This window comes from Musa acuminata, chromosome BXJ3-9 (assembly GCF_036884655.1).
Source record: "Musa acuminata AAA Group cultivar baxijiao chromosome BXJ3-9, Cavendish_Baxijiao_AAA, whole genome shotgun sequence".
In the NCBI taxonomy this organism is placed as follows: domain Eukaryota; kingdom Viridiplantae; phylum Streptophyta; class Magnoliopsida; order Zingiberales; family Musaceae; genus Musa; species Musa acuminata.
Window position 1 is genome coordinate 25,250,647 of NC_088357.1, and position 27,406 is coordinate 25,278,052.

Sequence of the window (27,406 nt, forward strand, 5' to 3'; positions counted from 1 at the left end):
CAGTTGAATCCTAGCAGTAACCTAAACCGCTCTCTCGTTTGTAACCGGCAATATTGGAGATCACTGTTATAGTAGATTTAACAAAACCAATTATATTGTATTAATGTATAAGTTCATTAAAGAGTGATCGAAAAATCAAAATGTCAAGCTAAAGTGTTGTTTGTGAAAGAAATGAGGAGCCCGAATTTTTATTGATACTAAATATGAATTTATATACACAAAGAAAATTATAATATATGATAATTACATGATAAATATGATAATTACATGATAACTAATAATAAATATAAAATATTCATCTAAATTATTTCATAGGAGATCACATTGAGATGATCCTCGATACTAATAGAATCATGATAATTGTTATCTTAATTTTTATGATTTAGAATTATAATAATATAGTATTAAAATATTAAAAGGATCATAATAATCTTATCATAATTTATTTTTCTCAATAATATCTTTCTTAATATGTTTATGCAAGATGGTCCTCCCATCGGAAATCGATCTTAGACCGAATTAGAAGGAATTGTTGGCAAAACAAAGGCTTGGTAAGCACAACTATAAGCTAATCAAAAGATGAGACATAACAGACACATAGCTTATCATTTTAAAATTTATCAAAAACAAAATAAAAAATCGATAGATATATGCTTCATTCGAAAGTGAAATATAGGATCATAAAAATAATCGCTCTTTGTAGAAGATCTTGTAATAGAGCATTGTTTCTTGAAACTCTTAAGAGATTTGATTGTGATAAAAAAATATGATATAAGCACAATTAGATGTCTTGTTATCTTTATATCTAAAAATACATAAAACAATATAGGAGAATCCTTTCAGAAAAATAAGTCATCAAAAGTGTAATATCGTAAAAAAAAATATTTAACAACTATCCAATGATTGAAAGTAGACTTAATAATTTATTAAGATAAATTGAGAGAACAAATTAATAACTTATTAAGATAAATTGAGAGAACCTGAGCTTCACAGTTCAACCCCTCAACGTCTTCGGTGTAAGGTTATAATATTTGCTGCAAAAGAAAACCATGATAAGTAGATCATTTACGAAAACACCATTCAAAACCCAATTCTGGTTGCCATTCAACTCATGAATAAGCTAATTCTCAACGTCCAGAGAAACATACAACTCAGGTAGGCTAGTTGTCAAGGCATGAGCCATCAGCATGAAGGAAACATTAATGGCGGCTGTAGAATTGGTTTCCTAATGGGGATTTGAGCAAAATTGAGAGATACTCGGGTCCTCCGTTATCTCAGTAGCCTGGCTCTTGTGATGCCTCCGTGTGAGAGAGAGAGAGAGTTGCCATAAGAATCCCAGCACTCTAAAAACTCGCATAAACAAGTTCGGCATAAGAGAAGCCGGGCTAATTACTAGCAGAAATATAAAATGAATTTTTGATTCCAGGTCGCTTAAAGTGTACCATAGGGATTTGGAATAGGGGTTGGCTTCAAAGTTGTAATGGTTGCAGGTTTTTTACTTAATCAGGTAATCAAAAACAGCTAATTCACACAGTGAACTCAATTTCAAGTAACAGTTGTGTTATGGATTCTAAATCTCGGCTCTACTAGTCAACGGCTGATGATGAATGATCCCGTCATTCCATATAAGAAATCTTTTTACCCTGTTCAAAACCTAGATTCTTTCATAAACAAATGCTACTAAGCTTATCACAACAATCTGGGTCAGTCTAAAGATCACTTTTCATTGATCAGACATTAGGCAAACCTCCATACTAGATAGAGCGGCGATCCACTGCCTCAGGTCGATCACTTTGTCTGCAGTTAAATTCAATAAAAGGATACATATGCTATAACGTAGTGCCATTCTGAAACAAAAAGTTCTTAAAAAAACATATGATACAGATTGGTTCCACCATATAGCTGACTACACTCGATCATGCCCAACACCAATGTTTGAAATGGGAAAAGAGTCTTTGATGGTAATTTCAATCATTCAATATAAACAGAACTGCTAGATGAATACAGCACTTTTACCTGATATTTTCCACCAAAATAGACAGCCTAGTCATGAATTCTTTACCACTTGCTTCAGATCGGCGAGGCCTCAATTGTTCAAGTAGAATATACATTAGATGGGAACTACACCTTGGTTAGACTTTCTTTTTTTTTTTCTGCAACTGAAACTTTAAAAAGCCTGCCATTTAGATAAAACTAGCAGCATCCTCATGTTACCCATTGATTACACAACTTCATCAACATGAATTTAATTAATGTAATATACAAATTAATTTAATGCAAAATCTGATAGAACTAGCTATGCTCTCACTCAATACATTAAAACAATAAAACAATGACACATGTCATCTCTATAAAATAACACTTTCATTACAACAAATAAGGCAGGCACCAAGCGTAATAACAAGAAGACATCATCTCCATAATTGTCCATATACCTATTTTATACATGTTCCAAATATGTCATTTACTATACACAATAGGACAGGAAAGGACAGAAAATACTAAAATAACACCGAACATGTTACACACAGGCATGACACAGCTCTCTGGTAGCATTGATGTATATCATACCGCTCATCAAGTTTATTCAAAAATTATCAATTGGGAACTTAAGAAAGCCAGGTGCATAAAGCAGAAGTGACAAAAAATAAACATTTGTTCTCAAAAATCGGTTTTCTAAAAACCTAAGATAATAGACACTATAGTCCCAATTTCAAGCAAATTTAGGTTGAGAAGGAACCAAAAGTGAGACTTCAAAAAAACAAACTCTAATTACAACCCTCTAGCAGAGTCTCGTCTTTACACATATTTCTATTTTCCAGAAGGCATGGGTTTTCACATTTGTGAGTGCAACAGATATCAAAACCATATTGGTGAGATGATAATCAATCTTCACTGCATTTTCAGGGCTATTAAATTCCTATTGCTTGTCAGTCAAAGAATTTGTATAACTGGAACCCTTACAAAATATTGATCTGCAGAAGCCACTAAATTTGTATAGATATGATTTTTTTTCTCCATTTGTTTAAAACAAGGAACTCAATTTTGCCGGTAATAGTCCATACCAACCTGTATTTACCGTCTCATTTTGCACACCTCATCTCTGCTACTTCTCTACGGCCTCCTCTCTCTCTCCCCTTCAGTGCATCATTTGACCACCATCGTCTGTCCACCTGTTGCGCACCTCATCTTGGTTACTTTTCCACAGCCTCTCTGCCATCCTCCCACCTCCCTCCCTCTCTCTCAAAAAAAAAACCCACCAGTCAATGGTACCACAGTATATGCCAATGTAACATGAGTAGGTACACTAACATGGTGAGGCCCAATACCAATCCGATAGATAGTGGACCAGTATGAGTCCAATACTCGAAACTGAATTTCTTGGTTTAAAGCAGATAATGACATATGAATATTAGGCACTATGTTAAGAAAAAGTATCTGAACACCTATATGAATACAGTTGAAAAAAGTCAAAACTAGAAGAACTTGCACCATGAAGCAAGGTTTGATGTACCAACCGAAATGGTATGAAATGGATGGTACCTACCGATCCGCCAATTGATCGGTACACAGACCAGATCGTTTCAGGCAGTACCCTTAAATATGGCCTCCTATCAATCGATACAAGGTATGTATCAGGCCAATACAGCTGAAACTCGTCTTGTATCAATCAATACGGGTCGGTACCAATCGGAATTTGATCGATACCACTTTTAGGGCTTCAAATTCTCTTCCCTCTCCCCTCTTTTAGTCACTCTCATTCTCACTCTTCCTCACACTCTTGTGACTAAAGTTCCTAATCGACTGATTCAAGATAAACATGAGCAACTTCCTCCCACGCTACAAAGTTGTTCCTCGACGGATCCAAAAAGATAAATTCAATATTTCCTTCTTATAACCTATTCATTTATGGCATTGATACACATTATTCTTATCTAAATGAACTTTATGTACCAATAGATTAAGAGAAATCCTAAAAAATATTTTTTTCTATTTTCAGTCATTTTCAGGTCTTTTATCAAAAACCAGAACATACTAGCATACCAACACATGATATGCCGGTACCAACCAATACATATCAGTCTGCCCAAGGACCGATACCACCAGTCGGTCCAGCATGATGGTCCTTGCTATGAAGAGCAACAAAAGTCAAGATTGTTCTCAATGAGTTACAAAGAGCAGAAAAAGTCGACTATGGATACTGGATATACAACTAGAAGAACACACACTATGAATTCGAAGTGAATAAATATAAATAGTTAGAGAAATATCAACAAATGTTACAAATTTCTAATGTTTGACACTGAAGATAGAATTTCTTATGAAGTATACAAGAAGAAAATTAGCTTTCTTACAACAAGATAATCCCACAACTGGTTTGATAATATCCAATGGTTTCACTCTAGTTCAGACAGGACTGGATTAAGAAACATGATTCATTTTCTAGGCACCTCTGAAAAATATGTTGGCCAAGATCGCAAAAACAAATATGAAGACAATTAAAAGAAAAATATACAACCAAGAAAGTAAGAATACAAATATGTGAGAACAAAAAATATTAAGGTCGATGAACATGATCCACTAATACATGTAAAAAATTAGTGGACTATATTATCAGTTGTCATTTTTTATTTTATTCTAGTTATCAATCCTTCTATGCTCCCTTTTGCTGCTGTTTAAGACAAATAATGTTACTCTATATAGCATATGAAGTACTTATCACCTTCAGATGAAACAAGCAATCTACTTGAGAGAAAACCATCCAGTAGTCCAAATTAACAAATTAATTGTCATTTAGAAACAAATGACTGCAGAGGAACAAAATAACTTATCATGACAGATAATTGCACTAATACAAAAATTTCTTTTACATCCAACTTCAAAACTTCAAACTTGTCTTTTAATAATCACAAGATCAACCAAGAAGAGAAAGTTCTATGCCTCAGACAGAAAAGTTAACCACTTAAGGAGTAGGCAGTCAGACCTGCATCTGCATCCCATAAAACAGGCATCAACATATTTGTGTTAACTGTGCTACCCACAAACTCTGTTTCCGGCATCCTGAGCCAACAGCAAGGATGCATTAGCATTACCTTATCTGAAGAGGGCTTGAAAGGCCAGTTGGCCAAGCCTCCCAAATCAGGAGTTGTCTTAACCCTGCAAGGAGTTGCATGGACTACCAACTTCTCCAGGACCGCATGCCCATTCCAGGCTTGTAAAACTTCAACAACAATATCAGAAAAAGGGATATTGGCCAACATTAAAAATCGATGGTAGCAGTTAGTTTGAATGTCCAAAACAGTCTCTGATAATTCGGAGTATTAGGTTTTAGATACAAGAATATTATATATAAAGAGAGCCTAAAGAACAAACACCATAACCATCCCTACTCTCAAAAGATTTACTGTCAATTTTCTGCAATTTTTAAATAACATCATCATCTAGCTCCCTTAGATTAATTGTTTGGAGGCCACTATTTCCCAGGTTGGAGTAACACCTGTTGGGATATGTATCCCAACAGTTATGGAACAGCCATGCCACACTCTAGGCTTTATGTGATTGGGAAGAAGACCGCACCTCAAGTTCCATCAAGGCACACCATTCCACAACCACAATAATGCTAGTTGTCAATAGAACCAATGTGGTGTAAGGTGAAGAAATTGAAACACCTCTGATCTAGAAACCACCACAAGAGACCACAATAACACCTTGGCCAGCAAACCTCACCAATCAGGTGGTTTCTCAATCCAGTTCATTAAATCCACCTGTGGTGGTCTCGCTCATAGGTGGATTTACCTTTACATTGTTATAGCAACCATTGGATAACTTCAACACTACTTTTACAGACCTAATAATAAAACCAACAGTGCAGCAGCTGTAGATGACTGTGTCCGACTTTATATGTGTATGCATACATAACATACATGTACAGGTATGTTTCAAGGGGAAGCCAGTCGTGCTTATAAACCTTGTGGTCATATTCTACAGTGATAAAATTGCTTTTGTTAATTAAGTAGTTTCTTACCTCAACCACAGCCAAACATATATCATATTGATAAATAACATATTATGACCTACAGAGAGTAGGAGCGGTGGCAAAATCCTCTTGTTGCAAGATCGGTAAGTGGTGCACCTCAGCAACAACAACAGTGAAACCCTGCATCATTTCCTCATCAACAACATGATTCTTGGTCACCCAAAGAGACTGTCAAGCAACTACTACGCACAAAAATTGAGCCTAACCCTCGTACAACAAAATTTGATTTTTACAAATTTACTAAACGTGAGCTGATTTCTTAGTTGAGCATATCTTTAGCTACATGGATACTCCTGAAGATTAAAAGATTCTACTTGTCACCATTCACTTGAAGGATGTAGCTTTTAATACCTTAAGTGGATACTTTCACCATGCCAGCATTGGAATAAATTTCTAAAGCCTTGATTGTCATAATCAGACTATCTCATATGATAATTTTAGAATGTTGAGTTGCATCATTTGATTCAGATGAGAACCGAAGTAAAAGATAAGAACTAGCAAAATGTTGAGTACTATCAGAAATTTTACTGAACAATTCATTGATCTCAAAGATAGATTGTGAACTAAGTCAAACCAACTATACATCTTGATGCTTATAACAAAGCTAGAGTAGCAGAAAAACATCTATCATTTTAAGGACCTTTTTCAGACGTCTAAGATGAAGCCAATTTTATATCTCCAGATGAATTTAGTCTCGCAATCTCTTTTGTTGGAAGTCTCGAGCCAGCATTAAAAGCAGTTACCATATTTGGTAAGCAAAATTGGTTGTCTTTTGCCTAAAAGTCGATGATTACTAATGCACTGATTATAGACAAGCTAAGTTGCAGACAGATGAGACACCCTAATCTTTTTCCCCACAATGGAAGTGGATAATGGGGCACAAGTGCGAGCCCAATGATTCAATAATCTCGCCTGATAAAGATGACAAAGAGCCACATGGAGGAGGAATTATCAGCTTAGAACCAACACACTGATCAAGAAAATATATTGAAGCTTTCCTACATGCCTAAACTTGAGAAGCCCTAACTTTCAATGCCATAAAGTTCTCAACTTCTTCAAGTGGTTGTCTCACCAGTGCCATAGTTGACACTGGTTCAACCCACAACTTCAGCCCTGAATTACTTCAAAAATAGAAGTTCAAGGGGGACTACTTCAGTGTCCTAATATAAGATGGAAATAAATTGAATGTCAAAGACGAAGAAAGCAGGTCACATTGAAGACCTAAACAGTTCAATATCTTTTTCATCCCACTAGAAGGCATTAATATCATTTGAAGCTTGTCAAGGCTTGTTGATCAGTTTAGATATGCCATCTTGTACTGACAAAAAAAATGGAAGTTTATACACAAGGATGCAAGTTTAGTTCAAAGCTAAAGACACCAGGGCTAATCCAACAATCAGAAAGACACCACCACTTGCTTGACAATGATTGCAGCTATGAATGACAACATGAACACCACCTTGTAGACATGGTAGGCATGCAGTTTGTATGGAATTGGCTGAGCAATACTGAATGCATTAGTCACTCGATGCATATCCCATGCAATCACATCTCCCACACCTACCATGCACTTCCCGTTTCCACATCCTGGGCCAAAAATTTAAACTATCTTGGCCTACCACATCAGTTGTCAAAACCGGTTTAACCCACAACCTCAAAAGCCATGAAGTACTTCAAAAATTGTAGCTCAAGGTGAAGCGGTTTGTACCCTTCAGCATCTTGGTAGAAAATGGATGACAAATTGAATGTTAGAAATGAAGAAAGCACATCTATTACGAATTCAGAGTGAATAGTTCAGTGGAGATATCAATACAAAAAAGGGCAGCCTAGTGCATAAGTCTCTTGCCAACGTTGGGAGTCCACAAATGGTCAATCTATACAGCCATACTCCTATATGAAGAGAGGTCTCCGTAACTCCATGAGGACCTCTTTAGGATCACATGAAAGGATGCTGATATCATTCTAAGCATGTCATAAGCATCTTTAACTTCCAAATCATAATGAAGTTTAATTACAATTGGAAGACAAGTCAAGCTAAAAGCTGAAGATATCTTGGCTGCTGCAATGGTGTGGAAGACTACCTCCACCTGCTTGACAATTATCACAGCTGCAAAAGATAACATTAATGCATCACCTTGTGAACAAGGTAGATTTGAGGGACAAGTTGTTATGAAGTAGACAACATGACCCTGCAACTTCATATAGCACGAAAGCACATCCCATGCAATTGTGTACATTAATGCATCACCTTGTGGACAATGTAGATTTGAGTGGCAAGCAGTTGTTATTAAGTAGACAACATGACCCTACTTCTTCATATAACACAAAGGCACATCCCATGCAATTGTGTCCCCAACACTATCAGCACACTTCCCTCTTGCACATCCTGGAGATGTAACAAGGCTGCCTTGTCCTTACCTTATTTAAAGAGTGCTCAAAAGCTCAAATGGCCAGAGCTTCCAGGTTTGACCCTCATTAAAGAGTTAATGGGTTCTTGACTCCTCCAAGGGACTTGCATGCCTCTTCCAAGATTCCCAGAAAATTTTGGTGACAATAACACAGCACAAGGGGCATTGAGTAGCAGCATCATAGTTGGAGTAGAAATTATTCAAGAGGACAATTTAGTCTCTTGTACCTTTTCACCTTGTTAGGGTTCATATATGAGAATACTATATATATCAAGAGCATGTGAACCACAAACATTGTGTACAAACCAATGATCACCATTTGGGGTACCAAACCCATTTCGGTGATTGGTGATCTGGTCGAACCGGTACATATGGGTTTGTATCACTGTACCTGTACATACTGATATTTCAGAGGGGAAGAAAAAGGAGAAGAGGAAGGAGAGGAAGGAGAGGGGAAGGAGGAATGAGAAAGGAAGAAGGCAGAAAACGAGATGGTGGAGGAAGAGGAGGAAGAAGCAGAAGGAATAGGAAGAGGAGAAGAGGCATACCTGTCAGACGTGGGTCAATTGAGGAAGAGGATATTGTGGAGTAAGAGAAAGAATAGGAAGGAGGAAGAGGCGTACTTGTGGGAAGAAATTAGGGCAAAGGCAGTGTGTGGAGATGGTGTTCGATGAGGTTGTATCGAGAAGAAAAGGTTGTGGCCAACATGAGAAGCAAAGGTTGTGTCGTGCATGAGAAGCAATTAGGGTTAGGACAGTTTCCTTTTTATATGGGTGAACCAGACCGCTTCAAACGAGGTCGGTCCGCATACCGATTGATAACCGGACCAATACATACCGCCCATTTCATACAGATCTGAGCGAAATGTCATTCTATGGTACAAACTGCTCTTTGGTTTTTTTTTTTTCTGCCGTCTTCCAGCTATGTTAGTATCTAGTTTCCCCTAGATTAATCACATGGAGACCACTCTTAAATCTCAAATTGAAGTAATGCCAGTTAGGAACCATCAATTCTAATGTAATTAGTAAAACATCTAGTAATATTTATAGATACAGAATCATCATGATCTTTGATGGAAAAGAACCAAAAAAATCACAAAGTTATTTATAAATTTTAAATCCTGTTTGGTTCTAGCCACAAGTAATTCAAACGTGGCCCATTTCAAGACAAGTGCAGGTTTTGGTCTCTTCATGGTATGGGTTGTTGACTTGTTCATTGTATTTGATTGTGGCACGTACAATACATCATTTGCTTAAGGCACTTACTATATTAAAAAAGTTAGCTCATACTTCCAAAGTTGTCAACTTTAAGTTCAGTTGAATCAAAGCCAATTGTGGTAGAGAACCAGAAACATCTTAACTCATCAATTGCTTTATTGTTTAAGTTGAGCTAGAATGTGACAGAGAATTCAGGTTCCACCAGTTTTATCAACTTAATAAATCATGGGGTCTCTAAATCACAGATCAGTTATGTTAATAAGATCTACAATGTTAAGAACATTTAGAAACAATATTGCATATGATTTGGATATTTTGTATTCATCAAATTAACACAATAGGTTAATGCATGAGATTTTGATCTAGACTAGATAATAAATGATCAAAATAGGTGGCCTCATCCAATTTTGCTAGATCAAGACATACAAAAATTAAATTTGGTTTAATACTTCTATGCTATTGATCAAATAAAAAATACATTATCTGCTACCCAAACTACTTATTTTTCCTTAATTTAATGCATATAATACTTATTTTTTAATTTTACATTTTTAGACATTCAGAAGTTGTAAATTACTAGAATTCTGTGATTTGGAACCTTTGTAATAATTTTGAGATGACAGGATTGACGCCCCAGTCCTGATAGTATAATAGCTCAACTTATTATTTCAGTGATTTTGTTGTTTTGACTTCGTATGTATAGAATCTGAATCAGGAATGTCCAATGGAGATTTTGATGTATTCATATGGTTGATACTTATAAATCATAGCAATTTATGACATTGAATGTATACATCTGGCAAGAATCACATCACATGCCTCAATAATTCAGGATACAGAAGCAGACAAATCAGTATGTGGAACCTAATCAGTACACAAGTGATTAGGTACCTGAAGGCAAGGGTTGGGATCTTTGGGTGCTATTTTGTTCAGGATTTGGATAAAAGGTCTGATAGAATGTATGTGTTTCTCAGCAAAATGATCTTAATTGTAACTTTTGACTTCGTTTCAAATGAAGGTATAAAAGAGTCAAGCCACCACAGAGTTCACTAGTACAATTGTCAACTCCAAAATACATGCTGAGTGATGCAGTAAATTGGGAAGAAAGTCATAGGAGAGGTGATTGAAACAAGAACTTGTCTATCCACCTGATAACTGAAATAGCAAAATTAAATTACTTTTACAAAGTTAATTCACTCTAATAGGAATGCATATTGCCAGTTAAAAAATTATGTTTGTACTTTTAACTTCAAATATAGTGAAAAAGAATAATATGATTTAATGGCAAGAGATACAGACATATTCAGGAATGCAAAACCACTTATAAATGATTCCAGCATCACACCACATAATTCTTTGGGTATGCTAGTGAAAGATGAAAATTCTAACAAAACTGCTAGCCCTAATTTATTCTCTAGCCATATATGGTTTCTGATGATGGACATAATGTACAATCATGGCACCAACCAAACGAGTTCATCGTAACTAAATATGAGAATTGACTGATCAGAAAGGAATAGTCTCGTTGCATCATCATGACAACAAGAAGCAGATATACCTTAAAGAATTCTGGTGCAAGATAAGAAATCTTCGAATTAATCTTCTCCATCAGCAAGTTTGATAGTAAGACAATGAAGAAAGACAAGAAGTGTTTTAACTTGTATCAGCTTGCAACTTTAATCCCTCCCACTTCTTCAACCTTTGGACTCTTATGCTGAAGTAGTTCAGAAATTAATATGGCTTTTAAAGAGGGGAGAAAACCAGAACACATCAATTGGAAAATGTATGAATCTGAAAAAACAAAAAGACACTAAAATGGCAAAAAGAGAAAAGTCTAATTATGCCTGCTACCTTACTTTTCTTGTGCTTGTGATTATCAACGGAGTCTCCAGTACCATCATGTTTCCTCTTCTACAACATAAATATTTAAAAAGCAAATCCATGAGTAACAAGACAAGCAAAATAAAAATAATAGCTTGCAAAAACATACTAAGCACAAAAAAAAAACCTTCTCATGATGCTTCTTTGAATGATCACCACTAGAATCATGATGTCCACTTCTGTCCTTTTTCTCTCGATCTTTATCTTTACTCCGATCTTTATGGCGATGTTTGCGCTTCTTATGCTCCTTGTCCTTCTCCCTATCTTTGTCCTTGTGCTTTCTGTGCTTCCTCTCCTTGTCCTTAGAATCTCCTTTCGATTTCCCAGGAATTGTAGGAACTCCTTTGTCTGACTGCAGAACATCACAAAATGAACCCTTGTAGGACATAAGAGTAAGAATGCATCTTCCCACTGGAATGACAGAGTTCTTACCATTGGCAAGTCAATAGGGGCTGTATCTCGCAGTTGAAATGCTTGCCCTAGTATTTCCAAGTCAAATGGTTGTATCTGAGCGGTTGACTCTCTCAAGTATGGAGCACCCTGAAAAAGTTGACCCAGCTCCATGCCTTCTCCCTTTCTAATTTCTGTGTCTCCGACAACATTGTGAAGATAATGTGTGTCCGCAACTGACAAAGGAAGACTTCTTTTGCAAAAGAAATCATGATGTCCTGATAGCTTGTAGTGGTTTATCAAATCAACAGCACCTGTAAGTTCTCTAGGTCCTGTATTTTCAAACAAATAGTTCATTTTGAACTTTTCAAATTGAAGGCATTATAAAATAATCAAATCAACAAACCTTAGAACATATTATTATGGAAATCATACATTTGATTGCAAAGTCCATATTCTGTAACTCTTTTAAGGGAACGAAAACCACTAATTATGCATAATTCCTAATCAAGGTTTAGAGCACGGTATGCAATTTCAAATAATATCGCTCGGTATGGATGGTACGTACCAGTCCGTCAACTGACTGATACACGGACCGCCCGTTACCAGACGGAACGGAATATATATATATATATATATATATATATATATATATATATATATATATATATATATATATATATATATAAACGAGACGCGAGACGACGTCGCCTTTTATAAAAATATTATATATATAAATATTTATACATATATATATATATAAATAAACGAGGCAACATCGCGTCGCCTCGACGTCGCCTTTTATAAAAAATATATATATAAATATATATATAATCTTTTATATATAAATATATATTTATTAATTTATATATATATATATAAACGAGGCGACGTCGCCGAGCCCTGCCTGGGAGAAGAGAGAGGCGACATCGCTGAAAAAAAAAATTAAAAAAAAAAAAAATATATATATATATATATATATATATATATATATATATATATATATATATATATATACCAAGCGGTATACCGAATGGTATACCGCTCGGTATATAGTATCGTACCATACCAAGCGAACGCCGAAACTTCGGTACGGTACGATATTTCAATCCTTGATTTAGAGTACCAGTACCAAAACTCATCAGAATCTTGCGAGCTGATGTGTACTTGCATGTGTTGTATAATATGCAACAGTACAACACAACACACACACACACACACACACACACACATACACACACACACACACATATATATATATATAAATCTTGGTGGTGATAGGTATAATTAGTAGTTAGTACAACGAAATATGGCCTTAGACGTGTACAATATAGTTTGTGTATGTTGGCATTTGGAAATTGGAACTATGATCCTAATAGATTGCATATAAGCTTTCTAGAGCAGTAACATAAGTTACACAAGTCAGGATGCCCAACATCATACATTCTATATTATATGTGAGTGTACAGCTTACAAGCAAGATATGAGGATCATATGCATGATCCAGACATGTTACATGGTCTATCATCAAAATTTTAAATGAAAATGACAATCATTAAAAACCATAATGTGGCAAAAGCTAGGTCATTCGGTTGATAATTGGAAAGAAAAAATAGCATTAGGAATTAATTTTGGGTACAAGTTGTAAACCTTTTTCTCATTCTGAAGCCATAAAAATTCTCCTGATAACAGGCCTTTTTTATATTGTAAACTCCTGTTCAGATGTTATCCTAATCAAATCTTTATAAATCTGAATCATAATCCATATCTGGTAAAATTCTCTTGATTTAGGAGTACTGATAAAATCAATATGGGCATGTGTTTCACATGATTTGAAAGCATGCTTAACATTGATTGGATCAAACAGGAGATTTGTCAATTTTGGTTATAGTTTTATGGCTGGAGACTAAAATCAACTTGACCAGTCCCTAAGGTTGATCAGATTCAGTTTTGATCAAACTCCTATTTGAAATTCATATCTTCTCTTTGAACAACTATGCCAGTGTTTCCTACATAATCTTGGGTGAACACAACTTTGGATCCAGTGGATCATCATTTCTCTTTTTTTTTTCAACAATCATATCAAAAACTGGTGAGTTTTTAAAAATTCAGAGTTATACTAAAGAAACTAAAAATATATAAATAGAAATTTGCCAAGCTAATATTGATGAATAGTAACAAAATGGAAGATGCATCAATCATTCAAATTGTTTCGTTTGATAAGTTTACCTCTTCCAAATTTCTTGCCTTCAGGATCCATCCTATCATAGCATTGTATTTCTGCAGTTCATCTGCAATACAAGGGATGTGTAATTGAATCAAATCTTCCCATATGATTCCATCAATTAACAACTACATTGATGCAAAACAAATCTCTCATAACTATGTGCTTAACAGAATAAAGATTTAAAAAGTCAAAATTGAAGAATCATTTAGTGAAGCATATTACATAAAATTTTGCGACAATTTGCAGAGGGATGTACAGAATAAAGAGATAAATATCCAGGTCTCAAACAAAGAATCATTATTTCCAAGCATATCTAAAATGCTTTAGAAATTATGAAAATTGGAAACATGCTATTACTTGCCTGAAGAAGTTTACTTTTGTAGATCTGGTAACAAACTCAAGGTGATGGCCACCCCGCAGCGACCCACTCGCTTCCCTCCCTTTAATGCATTTGCAAATACTATAGCTATCTTGAGTTAGAGCCTGTTTGCAACCAACTTTTGGTGGAATCTTTTTTCATGTTATATGTTCATACCATATTTTAAATTTATGTGTATAAGAACGACTTTGATCTCTTAATACTTTTCTTTATCCCATTAAGCAAGAAATTTCATTGTGGACTTAACCACAAATATCCCTACCCAATGGAGTTCAACTTATGAATTACTTAATTAGAGTTTTGAATATAGAAAATTATTGTGTACTTTTATTGTAATAATATAAGACAAGTAAATTTATATTTACAATGTCAAAATGTTGGTAAAAAAATTTTAGATATCTTAAAAGTTTTTAATTATCCTACTTTCACTTTATATTATGTTTATTATTCTACTGCTTATCTATTTTTAATTGAATGTATTAATATTTTTTAATTGAACGTATTAATATTATCAAAACATTTGAAAAATATGAAATTGATAATGAATTGAATCTGATTATCATGAGAGTGAATACTAAATAGGTTAATTAATTTTTAGATATTCCACCCATTTACCTTATTTCTTTTGTTTTTGATCCTTGAATAAATGGTTTGCATGATTATTAGAGTATGTTTTATGATTGTTTGCATTTAGACATTGATATTACTAAAATATTAAGAAATATTTAAATAATGATCATTAACTTGTATGCCAATTATAGTGCATAGACAAACTATCTCCCAATTTTCTCAATTTATAGTTGGCGAACAATATAGTGTAATTAGTTGAGGAGAAATAATATTGTTACAAAAGAGAAAAAACAAAAGGACCGTTAGGCTCAAAAAATTACAAAACAAATTTTAGTAACTCTGATGTCAATAGTGATTGTGAAGAAGGCTTTCAACGTTGGGAGATGCATCTTAGATGAGACCCTTCTATTATGAGCTCCGAATCAATTGAGACCCAAACATATATTAATTACTGGAGTTTGGACCAACACAGAGCAATGAAGCCAAGAGAGCATTTAGCTGAATGAACAATCCAGACATCCAACACAGGCAACGATTGATGCTATCTATTATTTTATACGTTTATATGTCATTACGTGTATAGAAATACATCCACTTCGATGAAAATTATGAAGTAAAATTATGATTATTTTATTGCTATAAATTGTTTTAAACTAAAAATTTTATAACATGGCAGTTTTGATTCCACGAAACTATCCTTCTAGAACCAATAACAAAACCGAAACCATCTGGATCAGGTCCCCAAAAACATGAACCCGAGACCGAACCAAGGTTTGGGCTACCTAATGTTGCCTTTTCCCCCAACAAGTGCCCCAATGTTGGTTTTTTTTCCTACATAGCACCTTTTTGTCAAAATAACAAAAGCACCCCAAACTACAGTTAAGTTTTTTTCCACGTCTCCCTCCCTCATTAAATTTATTCAATCGAACAGATTGGACCAACCCAAAACTTATACCAATTCAAAAAAATTAATAATAAATAAAATATTAATATATATTGATTTATATTAAGATAAATGATAAATATTTATATAAAATTTATCTTCAAAGTATAAATAAAATATTATAAAATGAACAAAATATAAAAATAAAATTCTTAAATATAAATTAAAACAATATAAGACAAAATAATACATTTATATATTCTAAATAAATAACGAAAACTAAACATTTTATTTTTTAAAAATCTTAAAAATGAGATCTAAATGATAATTATTTTTATTTTAAAAACCTTTAAAAGGTTAAATTTATGTCATTTAAGAATTGAAATAAGTAAAAATGCATTTTTAAGTGCTTAAAAAATAAAAAGAACTTAAGCTTTGCAAGATTTTCTAAAAATTCCAAAATATTTAGAAACATGAGAGATCAATACTTTTTTGTTTATGGACTTAATTTTTGAATGACCCAAAACTAGTCTTAAAAAATAGTATAACTGAGATCCAAAAAAAAATTATTTTTAATCGAAACTTAATAAAAGAAAAGTTTTCGACCAATATTGATTTTGCATTCACCTTAAACTGAAAAAAGATTAAAATCAAAATTTTCAACTTTTAAGGGCTAAATTAACTAAAAATAATTTTTTGAAAGATCCTAATAAAAAATGTGGTCATTTAGGGCTTAATAAAACATTTTCAAAATTTCATGAAAATTTTGACAAAAAAGGTTATAATTTCAACATAAATTCGTACAATATTTTTATATATGTAATCCCATTTTAGAAACAACATAAATGAGGTCCAAAAAATAATTTTTTTTCAAAACTTTATAAATTCATCTTTGATAAAATTCAAATGATTTTTAACCTAAATTGGTTCCAAATTCACCTTAAATTGGCAAAAACAAAGTTAACCTTTTAAGGGCTAAATAACTAAATATAAAATTCCAAAGTCAAAAAATTTAAAAAAATATATCATCTAGGTTTTCCAAAAAATTATGGCCAAATAATGTTATATTTTTAGCCTAAATTGGCCAAAAATAAAAAAAATATAAATTTCAGCTTTTACGATTGAATTAACTGAAAATAAATCCTTTAATTATCCAAAAATAGCAAAATTGGTCATTTAGGGGTACAATATATATATATTTTCAAGATTTTATGAAACTTTTTATATTTTTGTATAAAAATAGACCACTACTTTTTAATTGAGTTATATTTTTTTAATAAGTCCCAAAAATAGTGTAAATATTAGCTTTAAGACATAAAGAGTATTAATTAGCCTATGAAGAACAAGAATACTCTATGACTAATGATGCAGAATGAATAATTTAGGAGAGGCCTAATTAGCTTTGGCAACTTTTGGAGCATAGTGCCTTTAACAACACTGCCCTATGAGAGAGGAAGGGAGAAGGGGCAGTGAGAAGGGTGTGGGAGATGTTTTCTGACATGGATACACATCCACAAAATCGGCGTGTCCGTGCTTCGTAGGCCACCATGTAGCACCTTTGCCATATTTGCATCTCACAAATATGCCTCTTCTCTTCCTCTTCCTCTTCCTCCAGCTCCTCTTCTTCCATCCTCCTCGCTCTTCCTCCACTACCCGTTTTCTCCTTTTTCTTCCTTTATGAAACATCAATATATACCAATGTAGTGACACACACGTACACTGATACACAAGACAGACATTGATATATAATCACCGAAACAGGTCCACTACCCGAATGACGATTCTTAATACTAAGTACTATAACCTTTAGTAAAATTTCTTGACGTGCCTTCTAAAATCTTATGATGAGGCTAGTCAAATTTTAGTTCAAGATACAATGGCTCGTAAATCTCAATCGATTTCAAACAAAATGGTTGAATTCTTAAAATATAAAAATATTAAAATATAATTAATATAAAATATAATTAATAACAGAGATTAGCAGAGCTTAAATCTAAATAGAAACTATTATATGATAACAGTAGTTAACTATCTACTGTTAACAGTAGTTATAGGGGAGAAAATATAACTAACAGTGGAAAGTGGGGAAGGAGAGGGCGACGATGACAGATGAACTTTCAGACGACGACGGCAGCGATGAAGGAAGCTACGGACGACAACAACAGCAGTGGAGGAAGCTTCGAACAACAACAACAGCAGCGAAGGAAGCTGCGGATGGCAGCAACAGGGACGATAAAAGCTTCAAATGGTGACAACGATGACGACGAAGGCCGTGGACGATGACATCGTGGGCAGAGGAAGCTTCAAAAGTATTCATCGGTGTCAAAGAAAGTTGTGGTCCTCTCCCTCGATAGTGGAAGGAGTTGCACACGGAAGTAGCAACGGTGGAGGGAACTACACACAAAATCTAGACCTTCGGACCCATCTGTCGGCGAGAAAGGAAGCGTCGATCCTGTGCGTACGTGACGAAGGCAATGACAGAGGAAGCGATGATGGCAAAGGCAGCGACTGCGCACGTAGGGTTTATGGCTTGGGGTCGCGTAGGGGGGCGGGGTTTGCGTATGTAGGTTTGGTAACACTATATAGCTTAGTTCAACTTCAATCGAACCACCTAAGCTACTATTCAACCGTATGATTCGTTTCAATCGGACCAAGGTGCCCGACGCCTGGGTTCATGCCAGTGCCCAAGCGCCTGGTCGAGGCTTGAGGCGCTTGGGCCTTTCCTCGCCTCACCCGAGCACCCAAGCACCTATTTAAACCCCTATTATACCTTTAATGAAAATTTTCATATTTTTGCATAAAACAACAAATGAGTCTATATTAATATTGATATATATTAATATATAATTATTTAAACATTATATAATTATTTTATAATTTTATTAATATAAATTAATATTATTTAATATTTTGGATATTATTTATTCTAGATCTCCATGTTTTGGGGTTGATTATAGTGGTTCAATTAAAAGTGTTGACTCAATTAAATTGATTTAAAAAGGGAAGAAAATGAGAAAAAAGAAAAAAGAATGCTTGAGGATACTTTTGTCTAAATGTAAAGATAAGGGTGGTATAAAAAAATAAATAAGGTGTTTTATTATAAATCGACAATGTAAAATTCACATTTTATCTTAATTAATATCACGCTCCAGACTAACCTAACTCGATTCTCAAGTAAATCGATCCATGTGTGAAAAAAATCCCTTTTTAGAGAGCAAAATAATATTCTTATTCGAAACAAATTTTTATTGTTTTACAAAAATGATAATAATTAAATCTATCTTCACATCAAATCATCCTCCTGCTCTCGCTCCTAATACCATGCTACCTTCAAACAAACCTATATATTTTCTTTTTCTCTTTTTTTTTAGCACAAATGCCTGGTAGAGAATAGGGTAGAGTTTAAAGGAAGCATACAACAATATGCTAATCCCATATTAATAAATACAAGTATCTGTGAAAAAGATTAACTGATTAATAAGAGGATGTCTTGTCTGACACATGTATATTCACAATAAATTATTCATAATTAACATGTTTTAATCATATGTTGATACCACAAAAAGCTATCATACCCATTATGCATAATGCATACTTATTCAAAAATTTACTCTAATTGCATGTCAAGAAACAATAATATTCAAATAAAGAGAACAGCATATTTAATGCAAATCGCATAACAATAACAAGAATCAAATCACATTTCACATATCACACTCTCTTTTGTTTTTCTTTCATATTCTTTTCATATCACATGTCATATGAATAAGGGGGTATAGTATATAAATAAGGGAGTATATACTATACTACCTTATTCAGATAGGAAACAAAAATAATTATGGAACTCAAGTACGTACTAAACCCGAGGGAACCAACCCCACTATTTGAACATCATCATTGGTGGACTTAAATGCCATCTCACGTGTTGGGTCACGGGTTTACCACCCAAGGGTACATTTCTCACAAGATGATAGCACATCCTTGTTGTTCACATAATATCCATCAAACTCAATCCATTTTAGCAAAAATGTTCTTTCTAATTCTCTTACCAAAGCTACTATAAGGTAAAACATACTATCTCATAACCTCCGTCTTGGTGAACTTAAACACCATCCTTTACTCGATCCAAAAGTTTACCACCATCCTTTGCTCAATCGCGTGTCTCATGTCAACACTACACTATTATACCTCTTTAAGGAAAATCAAATCATGGTTCATGATCATTGATACATGACATGAAACTAAATAATTAATTATTGGACTACACTGAATCATAGCACATGCAAGCATTCATCATAGCACATGCCAAATAAAATGAAATTTAAACTTTAAACACAAGATTCACCATAGTCAAATAACTCATTAAATGTATGCTTAAAAAAAATATTAATAATAGCATGACAACATGAAGTCTTCAGACATTAAGTCATAACTTACGTTATTCCTAGGAAATTAACAATCAACCAAAGTGACACTACAACACACGAGATATGTACATTCATTATTTTACAAAATAGAACTAATATTTCAAACATAAAAATTCTACATGCAACAAAATCCATGATCAATCCTAGTATTAAAGAACATTAAAGGGTTACATGTTTCTATTTCAAGAGGCTAGCCTTGGTAAAACGATAAAATTGTTCTTTTGCGACCTAGGAGACCAAGGTTCGAGTCACGAAAACATCCTCTTCAAATATTTAAAGGTAAGGCTTTGTACATTGACCCTCCTTTGACCCTACATGGCGGAAGCCTCATGCATTGGATACAGCCTTTCATGTTTCTATTTCGGTTAGTCAAAATAAACACGTGCAACAAGGACATGCATATTTGTTCGTTAAAAGGCTATATAACAAACCATGCCATCCTAATGCTAGCAGTTCATGCATCCACAAGCAAATTTATATTTATTTCCAACTTAGATATGTGTCACTATTCTTTCCTAATTTAAATTATTTTTACTAAAATTATACTAAATTTATATCTATTTCCAACTTAAAAACCCTAATCTAACTTTTTTTCGATTTTTCAGAAATTTTTGGAGCTATTTTCGGTCTTTTTTTTTTGTGTCGTCGGTATGCCCCGTCATACCGACACACGGTACATCGATATGCCTTGGTACGTAACGTACCGATGGTCGATCGATACACATCCAAACCATAAAAAACATAAGTGATGATTTTAACCATGTATTAGCTCAATCAGATTTACCACATATTGGTCCATTGGAGTATTGAATCAATCTTGAATTTGGATTGGTCACCAATCCTAATTTAAGGTTGGTCATCAATTGCTAATAGATGTTCATAGCTTAATGTCCTACTTGACAGGTGAGTTTAATTTGGTCTAGGTTACATCTTAAGCTGTCTAGATCTAACAATTTTAATGAATAATTAATTGGAAAGAAATTAATTAAACTTGCCAAATCACTCGTTTATTTATGTCCTAAAGTAATAGCATTACATTAAAGCTTCATAAGAAAAAGCTACTGAAATCTAGAAAGCCAAGTAGAAATAAAAGGTTGAGTAAGACAATCAATAGAAGCCAACATATTAACCTTAACACCATTAGATTTACCTAATTTATCAAAACTCATGCTTTAATTTAGTCACATTGGCCCTTAAACTTGTTTCAACTTTCAAGATTGCAACTCTTATCACTAACAGTTCTCTATGACTATGACCAGTTTGTAGCGATTTTTCCATCATGTTGCTAGAACTATTTTCCTTTCACTAATTTTAAACTGGAATTTTGTTGCCCAAGATTCTTCAAACCAATAATGATGGCTTCTGCAATTTTAAGCCTCATACATAGTCATTATCCTTTGTTCAACTTCAAGTTGTCTGATATGTATAAAGTGGTTGCTAGGATTTGCTACGTGTTGAGCCAACATGTAAAACTAAGCATTTGAAGATATCACTTTTTGAATGCTATTATCATCAACTATCTCATTGAGCTTAAGATCCTGTATTCAGGGAGATAAGACACTAAAAAGGTGCCAGCAGTTTCTTTTTTAGTTAACTACTTCTGATTTCATCCTTATGGTGATTAACATAAATGTAAAATTTGGAAGTAATCTATTTTTTTTATATTTGTATGACAAAGGCAACCAATAATTCCACACATTTTACTTGTTTATCATTCTTTTAACTAAGTAATATTTCCATACTGGTTAGGAATTAAATAAATTTTACTATGTATTTTTTTAAAATAATATATAAATCTTCTCATTTTTATATATATTTAATGTTTTTCATTGAACTTGCAGTTCAACAGCTTGATGCCTCAGTTCAAACAATAACAGAGTAACCCAAGGCTAGACTCAGATAACTATGGCCAGCATAATATAGAATTATAATCCTTTCAATAACAGTCACAACAAAAGTACCAACAATGATAATAATGAGGAACAGAAAAGCAAGATATGCCTAAATAGTTAACACAAGCATTCAACAAACTAGGTACATGTATGTACATGAACAACATGCAATCAGATAATCCACATTTGGCCACACAAGAACATAAGGCAGCATAATCATGGCTTCCTGTCTTTTACTCTTAGAGACCATCCAATAATGAATGTCATGATTTCACTAACATACTGATTGTCAGCATACCCATAATTGTCCTTTTCTTCTACATATTTTTTATGAATAACTGTGAACTACTCACTTTTTGTAACAAAGTTACTGATCACATCAATGAAATGGAAGAGAACCACCTATATTCCTTCATAAATTAGTTTCCAAATTATGTTGCTTTTAAATTCTGATAATTGAGATAACATGAGATAATGTAAAACTGCACATCCAGCAATCAGCACCCATGAAGCCACCATTAGATGTGATCCCAGTGAACCTGCATGAACTGTTGAGATAAGCTATTTCTAATTCCTCACCAGTTAGCTTAGTCCTTCCTTCCCTTTTACTTGCAGTTATATCTAAGAGCTAATTCTAAACCCTCCTTTTCACATATCAGTTAGCTTAATCCTTCCTTCCCTTTTACAGGAACTAATTACCAAACACAAGCCCATCCACTTAATCATACAATCTTGAGTTTCAAGCCAATATGTCTATATTATGGAACTGTACCAAATACGTGGTCCAAGATTGGTCCATCTGAGTCACTAAAATATAACCATTCAGTACCAGGGTTTCAAGACACAGATTTTGTTAGTGTAAGATTGCATCAATAGAATAGCACAATGGAGGCCTATAGATGTAAAAATTAGAAATATATGTTTCTGTCTATCTGGTTTCAGTTCTAAGTTCCATTCTTTCAAGATATATGTACTAAACAGCAACGATGGTTCCCCACTTGACGTTGACTTCTACAGTGTATATGTTCAGCCAAGCTAAGTTATTCACACCTTCTAAGTGGAGTCTTGAGTACCCTTACCTAAGTAGCCTGGCATGGATGTGGTAGGCCAACAATGCCAAATGAGTAAACATTTCACACACACAACCCTCAAAGGCATATTAATCAAGATGCTAAAAAAGCAAAATCAACCAATTTTACCACATGATATGCTTCAAATTAGAAAAAACTGAAGTACACTATCTTTTTGCATACAGTCATTTAACAAAAAGACTACATCTAAGTGTTTTTCGTTCAAGATCAATATTCTCGACTCACAACCCGAATTAAACCTTTATAGACATGAGAACAGTATTTCTTTCTGTTGCTTATCTATGTCGCAGAACACGTGCACATAAAAAATGAAAAAACTCAAGAAATGGAGAGAAAAAAACTTTAAAAAACAAGAGACGGTAAGCATGCAACAATCCAATCCAAGATCAAATTGGTTCGAATTGGGTGTAAGAAAAACGAACCTTACGTATGATTTTAGATTTATGGGCTCGACCCACCCCTTCTTTATATCACTACGAAGAGCAAATACGGGTTGACGAGGAGTTGACCGAAACGAGAGAAAAGGAGACGGATACTTCGGCGCTGAACCTGAAGGAAGAGGAATTTACTCAAGATATGATTATTTATATTCCTTGCTTATCTATGTCGCAGCAACGCGCACACGGAAAAGGAATTTACCCAAGAAATGGAGACAAAGAAACCAAAAGGAACAAGAACCAGAAATCATGCAACAATCCGGTCCAAGATCGAGACAAGAAACCAAAAGGAACAAAAGTCATAAATCATGCAACAATCCGGACCAAGATCGAATTGGTTCGAATCAGGTCTCGAAGAAACAAACCTTGTGTACGATTGTAGATTTGCCGGCTCGACCCACCCCTTCTTTATATCACTACGAAGAACAAATACCGCAGAAACGGGAGAGAAGGAGACGGATACTTCGTCGCTCAACCCCGGGCCACCCGAGAGTAGGACAGGAAAGGAAAAGTAAAAGGGGTGGCGGTGGCAGAGGCAAAGGCACCAGCAGCAGTGACGGCGGTGGAGGGGGCGGTGACGCAGGCGAGAGGATGGTGAAGGGAAAGAAGGGGCAAGAAGCTTCCGAGAAAACTAGGGTCAAGATGGATCCAGCTTCCAAGTACCTTCTTAAGGGCAGAGTGGTAAGAATAATATATTAGCCTTGGCTTTGTATAGTCGGTCAGATTCAAAGAACAGAAGATAGGATTTAGAAATTTGCTCCCAACCTGATTTTGTTGTTGCCAAGCCCTCATTAGGTTCATGGCACTTCCGACAGGATCGTCCTTCGGTTTACCAATTAGAGGACAATCAAATAAAAATACATTTTTATGTTGCATAATCCACGTTAAGGAGAATTATCGCAATTCACTTCCTGCCTTCATCCATCATGATCGGAACATTATTTTTTTCATTTTGTTTTTTATCCTATTTTAAAGTAGGAGAAAGCTAAGGTTAAAAAATAATTATGTTTCAAAAAAGATACAGTTCTATATTTTGCTACATATCTTATTGAATTCTTTTTGTTGTTAAGATCGGAAAGGATCCAAGGCACTGAGGACAGAGGGGGATCTTTCACCCATTTTGTTCAACACTTAACCAACCGCTCATATTGTGTCGGGCGAGGACGTTAGAAAGATAATAAAATTTAAATATATTTGAATGTACTATCGAATGATCGTAAGATCTGGATGATAAAAAAAATCAAACATATTTCAAGATGGACACATACGTAAAAGTTTAACTCATGAAAAATAATAGAAGTAATTATATAATATGTACTATAGTTAAACCCCTTTAATATCTCGATCATTCGACTTAAAATATTTATATTAAAATTCTTATAATTATAAAGGTGAAACATTTAGTCTCATTTATCCTAAACGTCATCGATTTTACTAATATAAAATACAACACGTGACAGCATTTACATAAATGATACAAAAATAATGTGTAAAAAGGTGATTTTAATGTTTTATTATTTTTTTTGTTATATTTTAATTAAAATTTTATAATTGACTATTGTAATAATGACGGACAATGACACCGCCGAGACCATGAGTGACTCTTGTAGTGGTGGTCAGTCTTGTTGATGTCGATTCATCAGCGATCGAGGCGGGGCGGTGCCCGTAGTAGTAGTGGTGGTTTCATGACAATTATGATGGATCTCGAGGATATAACGAGAAAGAACAGAGAAAGTGACAATGAAAGATGAGACAAAGGAAGATGAGGAAAAAGATGAGAACGATGTGTCACGAAAGATAGTGTTGGCGTAGTGATAGAACCCTAGAGGAATTCTATGTAGATTGATCTTTGAGGGAGATCAATTCTTGGAACGTTATAGGGGTTCCACCCTCCTGGAAGTTAGTCATACGACTACAATTGGAGATAGATCTTGTTCCCAAAGAGATTGAGACTATATGCTTATATAGGGCTCCAAACCCTAGTCCTATGGGCTGCTTCCTAAGTGAGTTACCTATTTTATCCTCAACCCTAGCCGACCGGCCCAATAAAGGGGGAGGGGGGGGGGGGCTAGGAAGCCCAAAGACCCAAATATTGTTAGGATCGGAGTGACACTAAGAGGGGGGGTGAATTAGTGCAGCAGATTAAAACGTCGGTTTTGATAAATCTTTCGTACGATAAAAATCGGAATTGAAAGTGCTTAACTTTAAAGCGTATTCGCAAAGTTGTGCAGCAAAGATAATGAGGAAATAAAGCAAGTAAGAAAGTTTACAGTAATGTAAATAGCAGTAATGAAATGCAAACCAGAGATTGCGCCGATTTTAAAGTGGTTCGGTCAAGTGACCTACATCCACTTGCGAGGCCCCTCTTCGATGAGACTCCCACCTTCCACTAGCAAATCTCTTGAAAGGGAAGGGTGAATACCCCTCTTACAACTTTTTACAAGCGGTTCACTCTCTTACAGATTTTCAGCAAGAAAGAAGGAGGTGAACACTAGCAAATTGAAAACAAGACTAGCTAAGACTTTTCTAAGGCCTTTCTCTCAAACAATTGCTGCTGAAAAAGTTATAATCTCAGTTGAGATTTGAGGGGTATTTATAGGCCTCAAGAGGATTCAAATTTGGGCTCCAAAATTTGAATTCTCTTTGGGTTCTCGATGCTGGCGGTGCCACCGCATGTTAGTGGCGGTGCCACCGCCTGTCATTGTCAGACATTGACAGTGCTGGGCAGTGTCACCGCCAGACCCTTCGGTTCACTTGTTGGGCTTCAAATTTAGCCCAAACCAAGTCTAATTTTGGGCCCAGTTGGCCCCTAACCAGGATATAGGATTATCTCTTAATCCTAATCCTAATTACAAGTGAACTATATAACAAAACACATCCTAAGCAAGTTTTCAACCGCGAACGTCGAGTCTTGTTCCGGCGAGCTTTCCGACAAACTTCTTCCGACGGACTCCCAGCAAGCTCCCGAACTTGTGATGACTTTAACGAGTAGCCGAGCCTTCTCGGTGATCTCCGTGAACCTCCGACGATCTCTTCAACGAACTTCCAAAAATTCCGACAGGTTCCCGATTTCTTCTCGGTTGGTTCCGGTAGCATCTCCGATGATTCTTCGGACTCTTAAACGTCCATCGAACTTAACTCCGGTATTCTTGCTTTGTGTTTTCTGGTTATCGTAGTTACTCCTGCACACTTAACTCAATAATATGGATTAGATCAATTAACCCATCAATTGATTTTATCATCAAAATCCGAGATTCAACAATCTCCCCCTTTTTGATGATGACAATTAATTGATGACGGAGTTAAACATAACTCCCCCTATCTATATGCCGTATTATGAGAAGATGAAAACACTTGAATTTCATCCATTGAATTCAAGCATAAACCGATAAGTTCTAACCGTAGAACTTATCGTTATTCTTATTTAAGCAATAGTAAATACAAAACTTCGATGAAAAGCATAGACATGATTTTCAACATGAATTTCATGATATACATGTTAGACATGCTTTCAATATGATCAATCGATCTTGCGATATTCTCAAAGATTTTGCAAGACATATAAGA

General features: G+C 34.7%; 1 protein-coding gene across 10 annotated transcripts; it reads right to left on the bottom strand.

The window, feature by feature from the left end:
* Window positions 1-4,233: 4,233 nt before the first annotated feature.
* Window positions 4,234-24,664, bottom strand: LOC103998408 (mediator of RNA polymerase II transcription subunit 19a). Of its 10 annotated transcripts, none has more exons than XR_001975632.2 (8): window positions 24,205-24,518; window positions 23,825-23,951; window positions 14,163-14,224; window positions 11,976-12,265; window positions 11,671-11,895; window positions 11,514-11,573; window positions 11,221-11,376; window positions 4,234-5,221 (listed from the first exon to the last, which is right to left on the bottom strand). XR_001975632.2 is itself a non-coding variant. In XM_018818394.2 (8 exons), exons 4-8 carry the CDS (start codon window positions 14,191-14,193, stop codon window positions 11,326-11,328), a joined length of 657 nt encoding a protein of 218 aa, XP_018673939.2. In that variant the 5' UTR covers window positions 14,194-14,224; window positions 23,825-23,951; window positions 24,205-24,502; window positions 24,605-24,664; the 3' UTR covers window positions 4,234-11,325. The 10 variants fall into 10 exon arrangements, 5 of the variants coding, with proteins under 5 accessions (XP_018673939.2, XP_018673940.2, XP_065022819.1 ...); XR_010501099.1 differs by having other exon boundaries at window positions 4,234-6,157; XR_001975633.2 differs by having other exon boundaries at window positions 4,234-8,144.
* Window positions 24,665-27,406: the final 2,742 nt, after the last annotated feature.

Coding starts and splice junctions, on each gene's coding strand:
- LOC103998408 (XM_065166745.1), bottom strand. CDS start 14,193: ATGGATCCTGAAGGCAAGAAATTTGGAAGAG. Junction 12,266..14,162: donor AGGCAAGAAATTTGGAAGAG/GTAAACTTATCA, acceptor TTGAAAATACAG/GACCTAGAGAACTTACAGGT. Junction 11,896..11,975: donor CCCCTATTGACTTGCCAATG/GTAAGAACTCTG, acceptor GATGTTCTGCAG/TCAGACAAAGGAGTTCCTAC.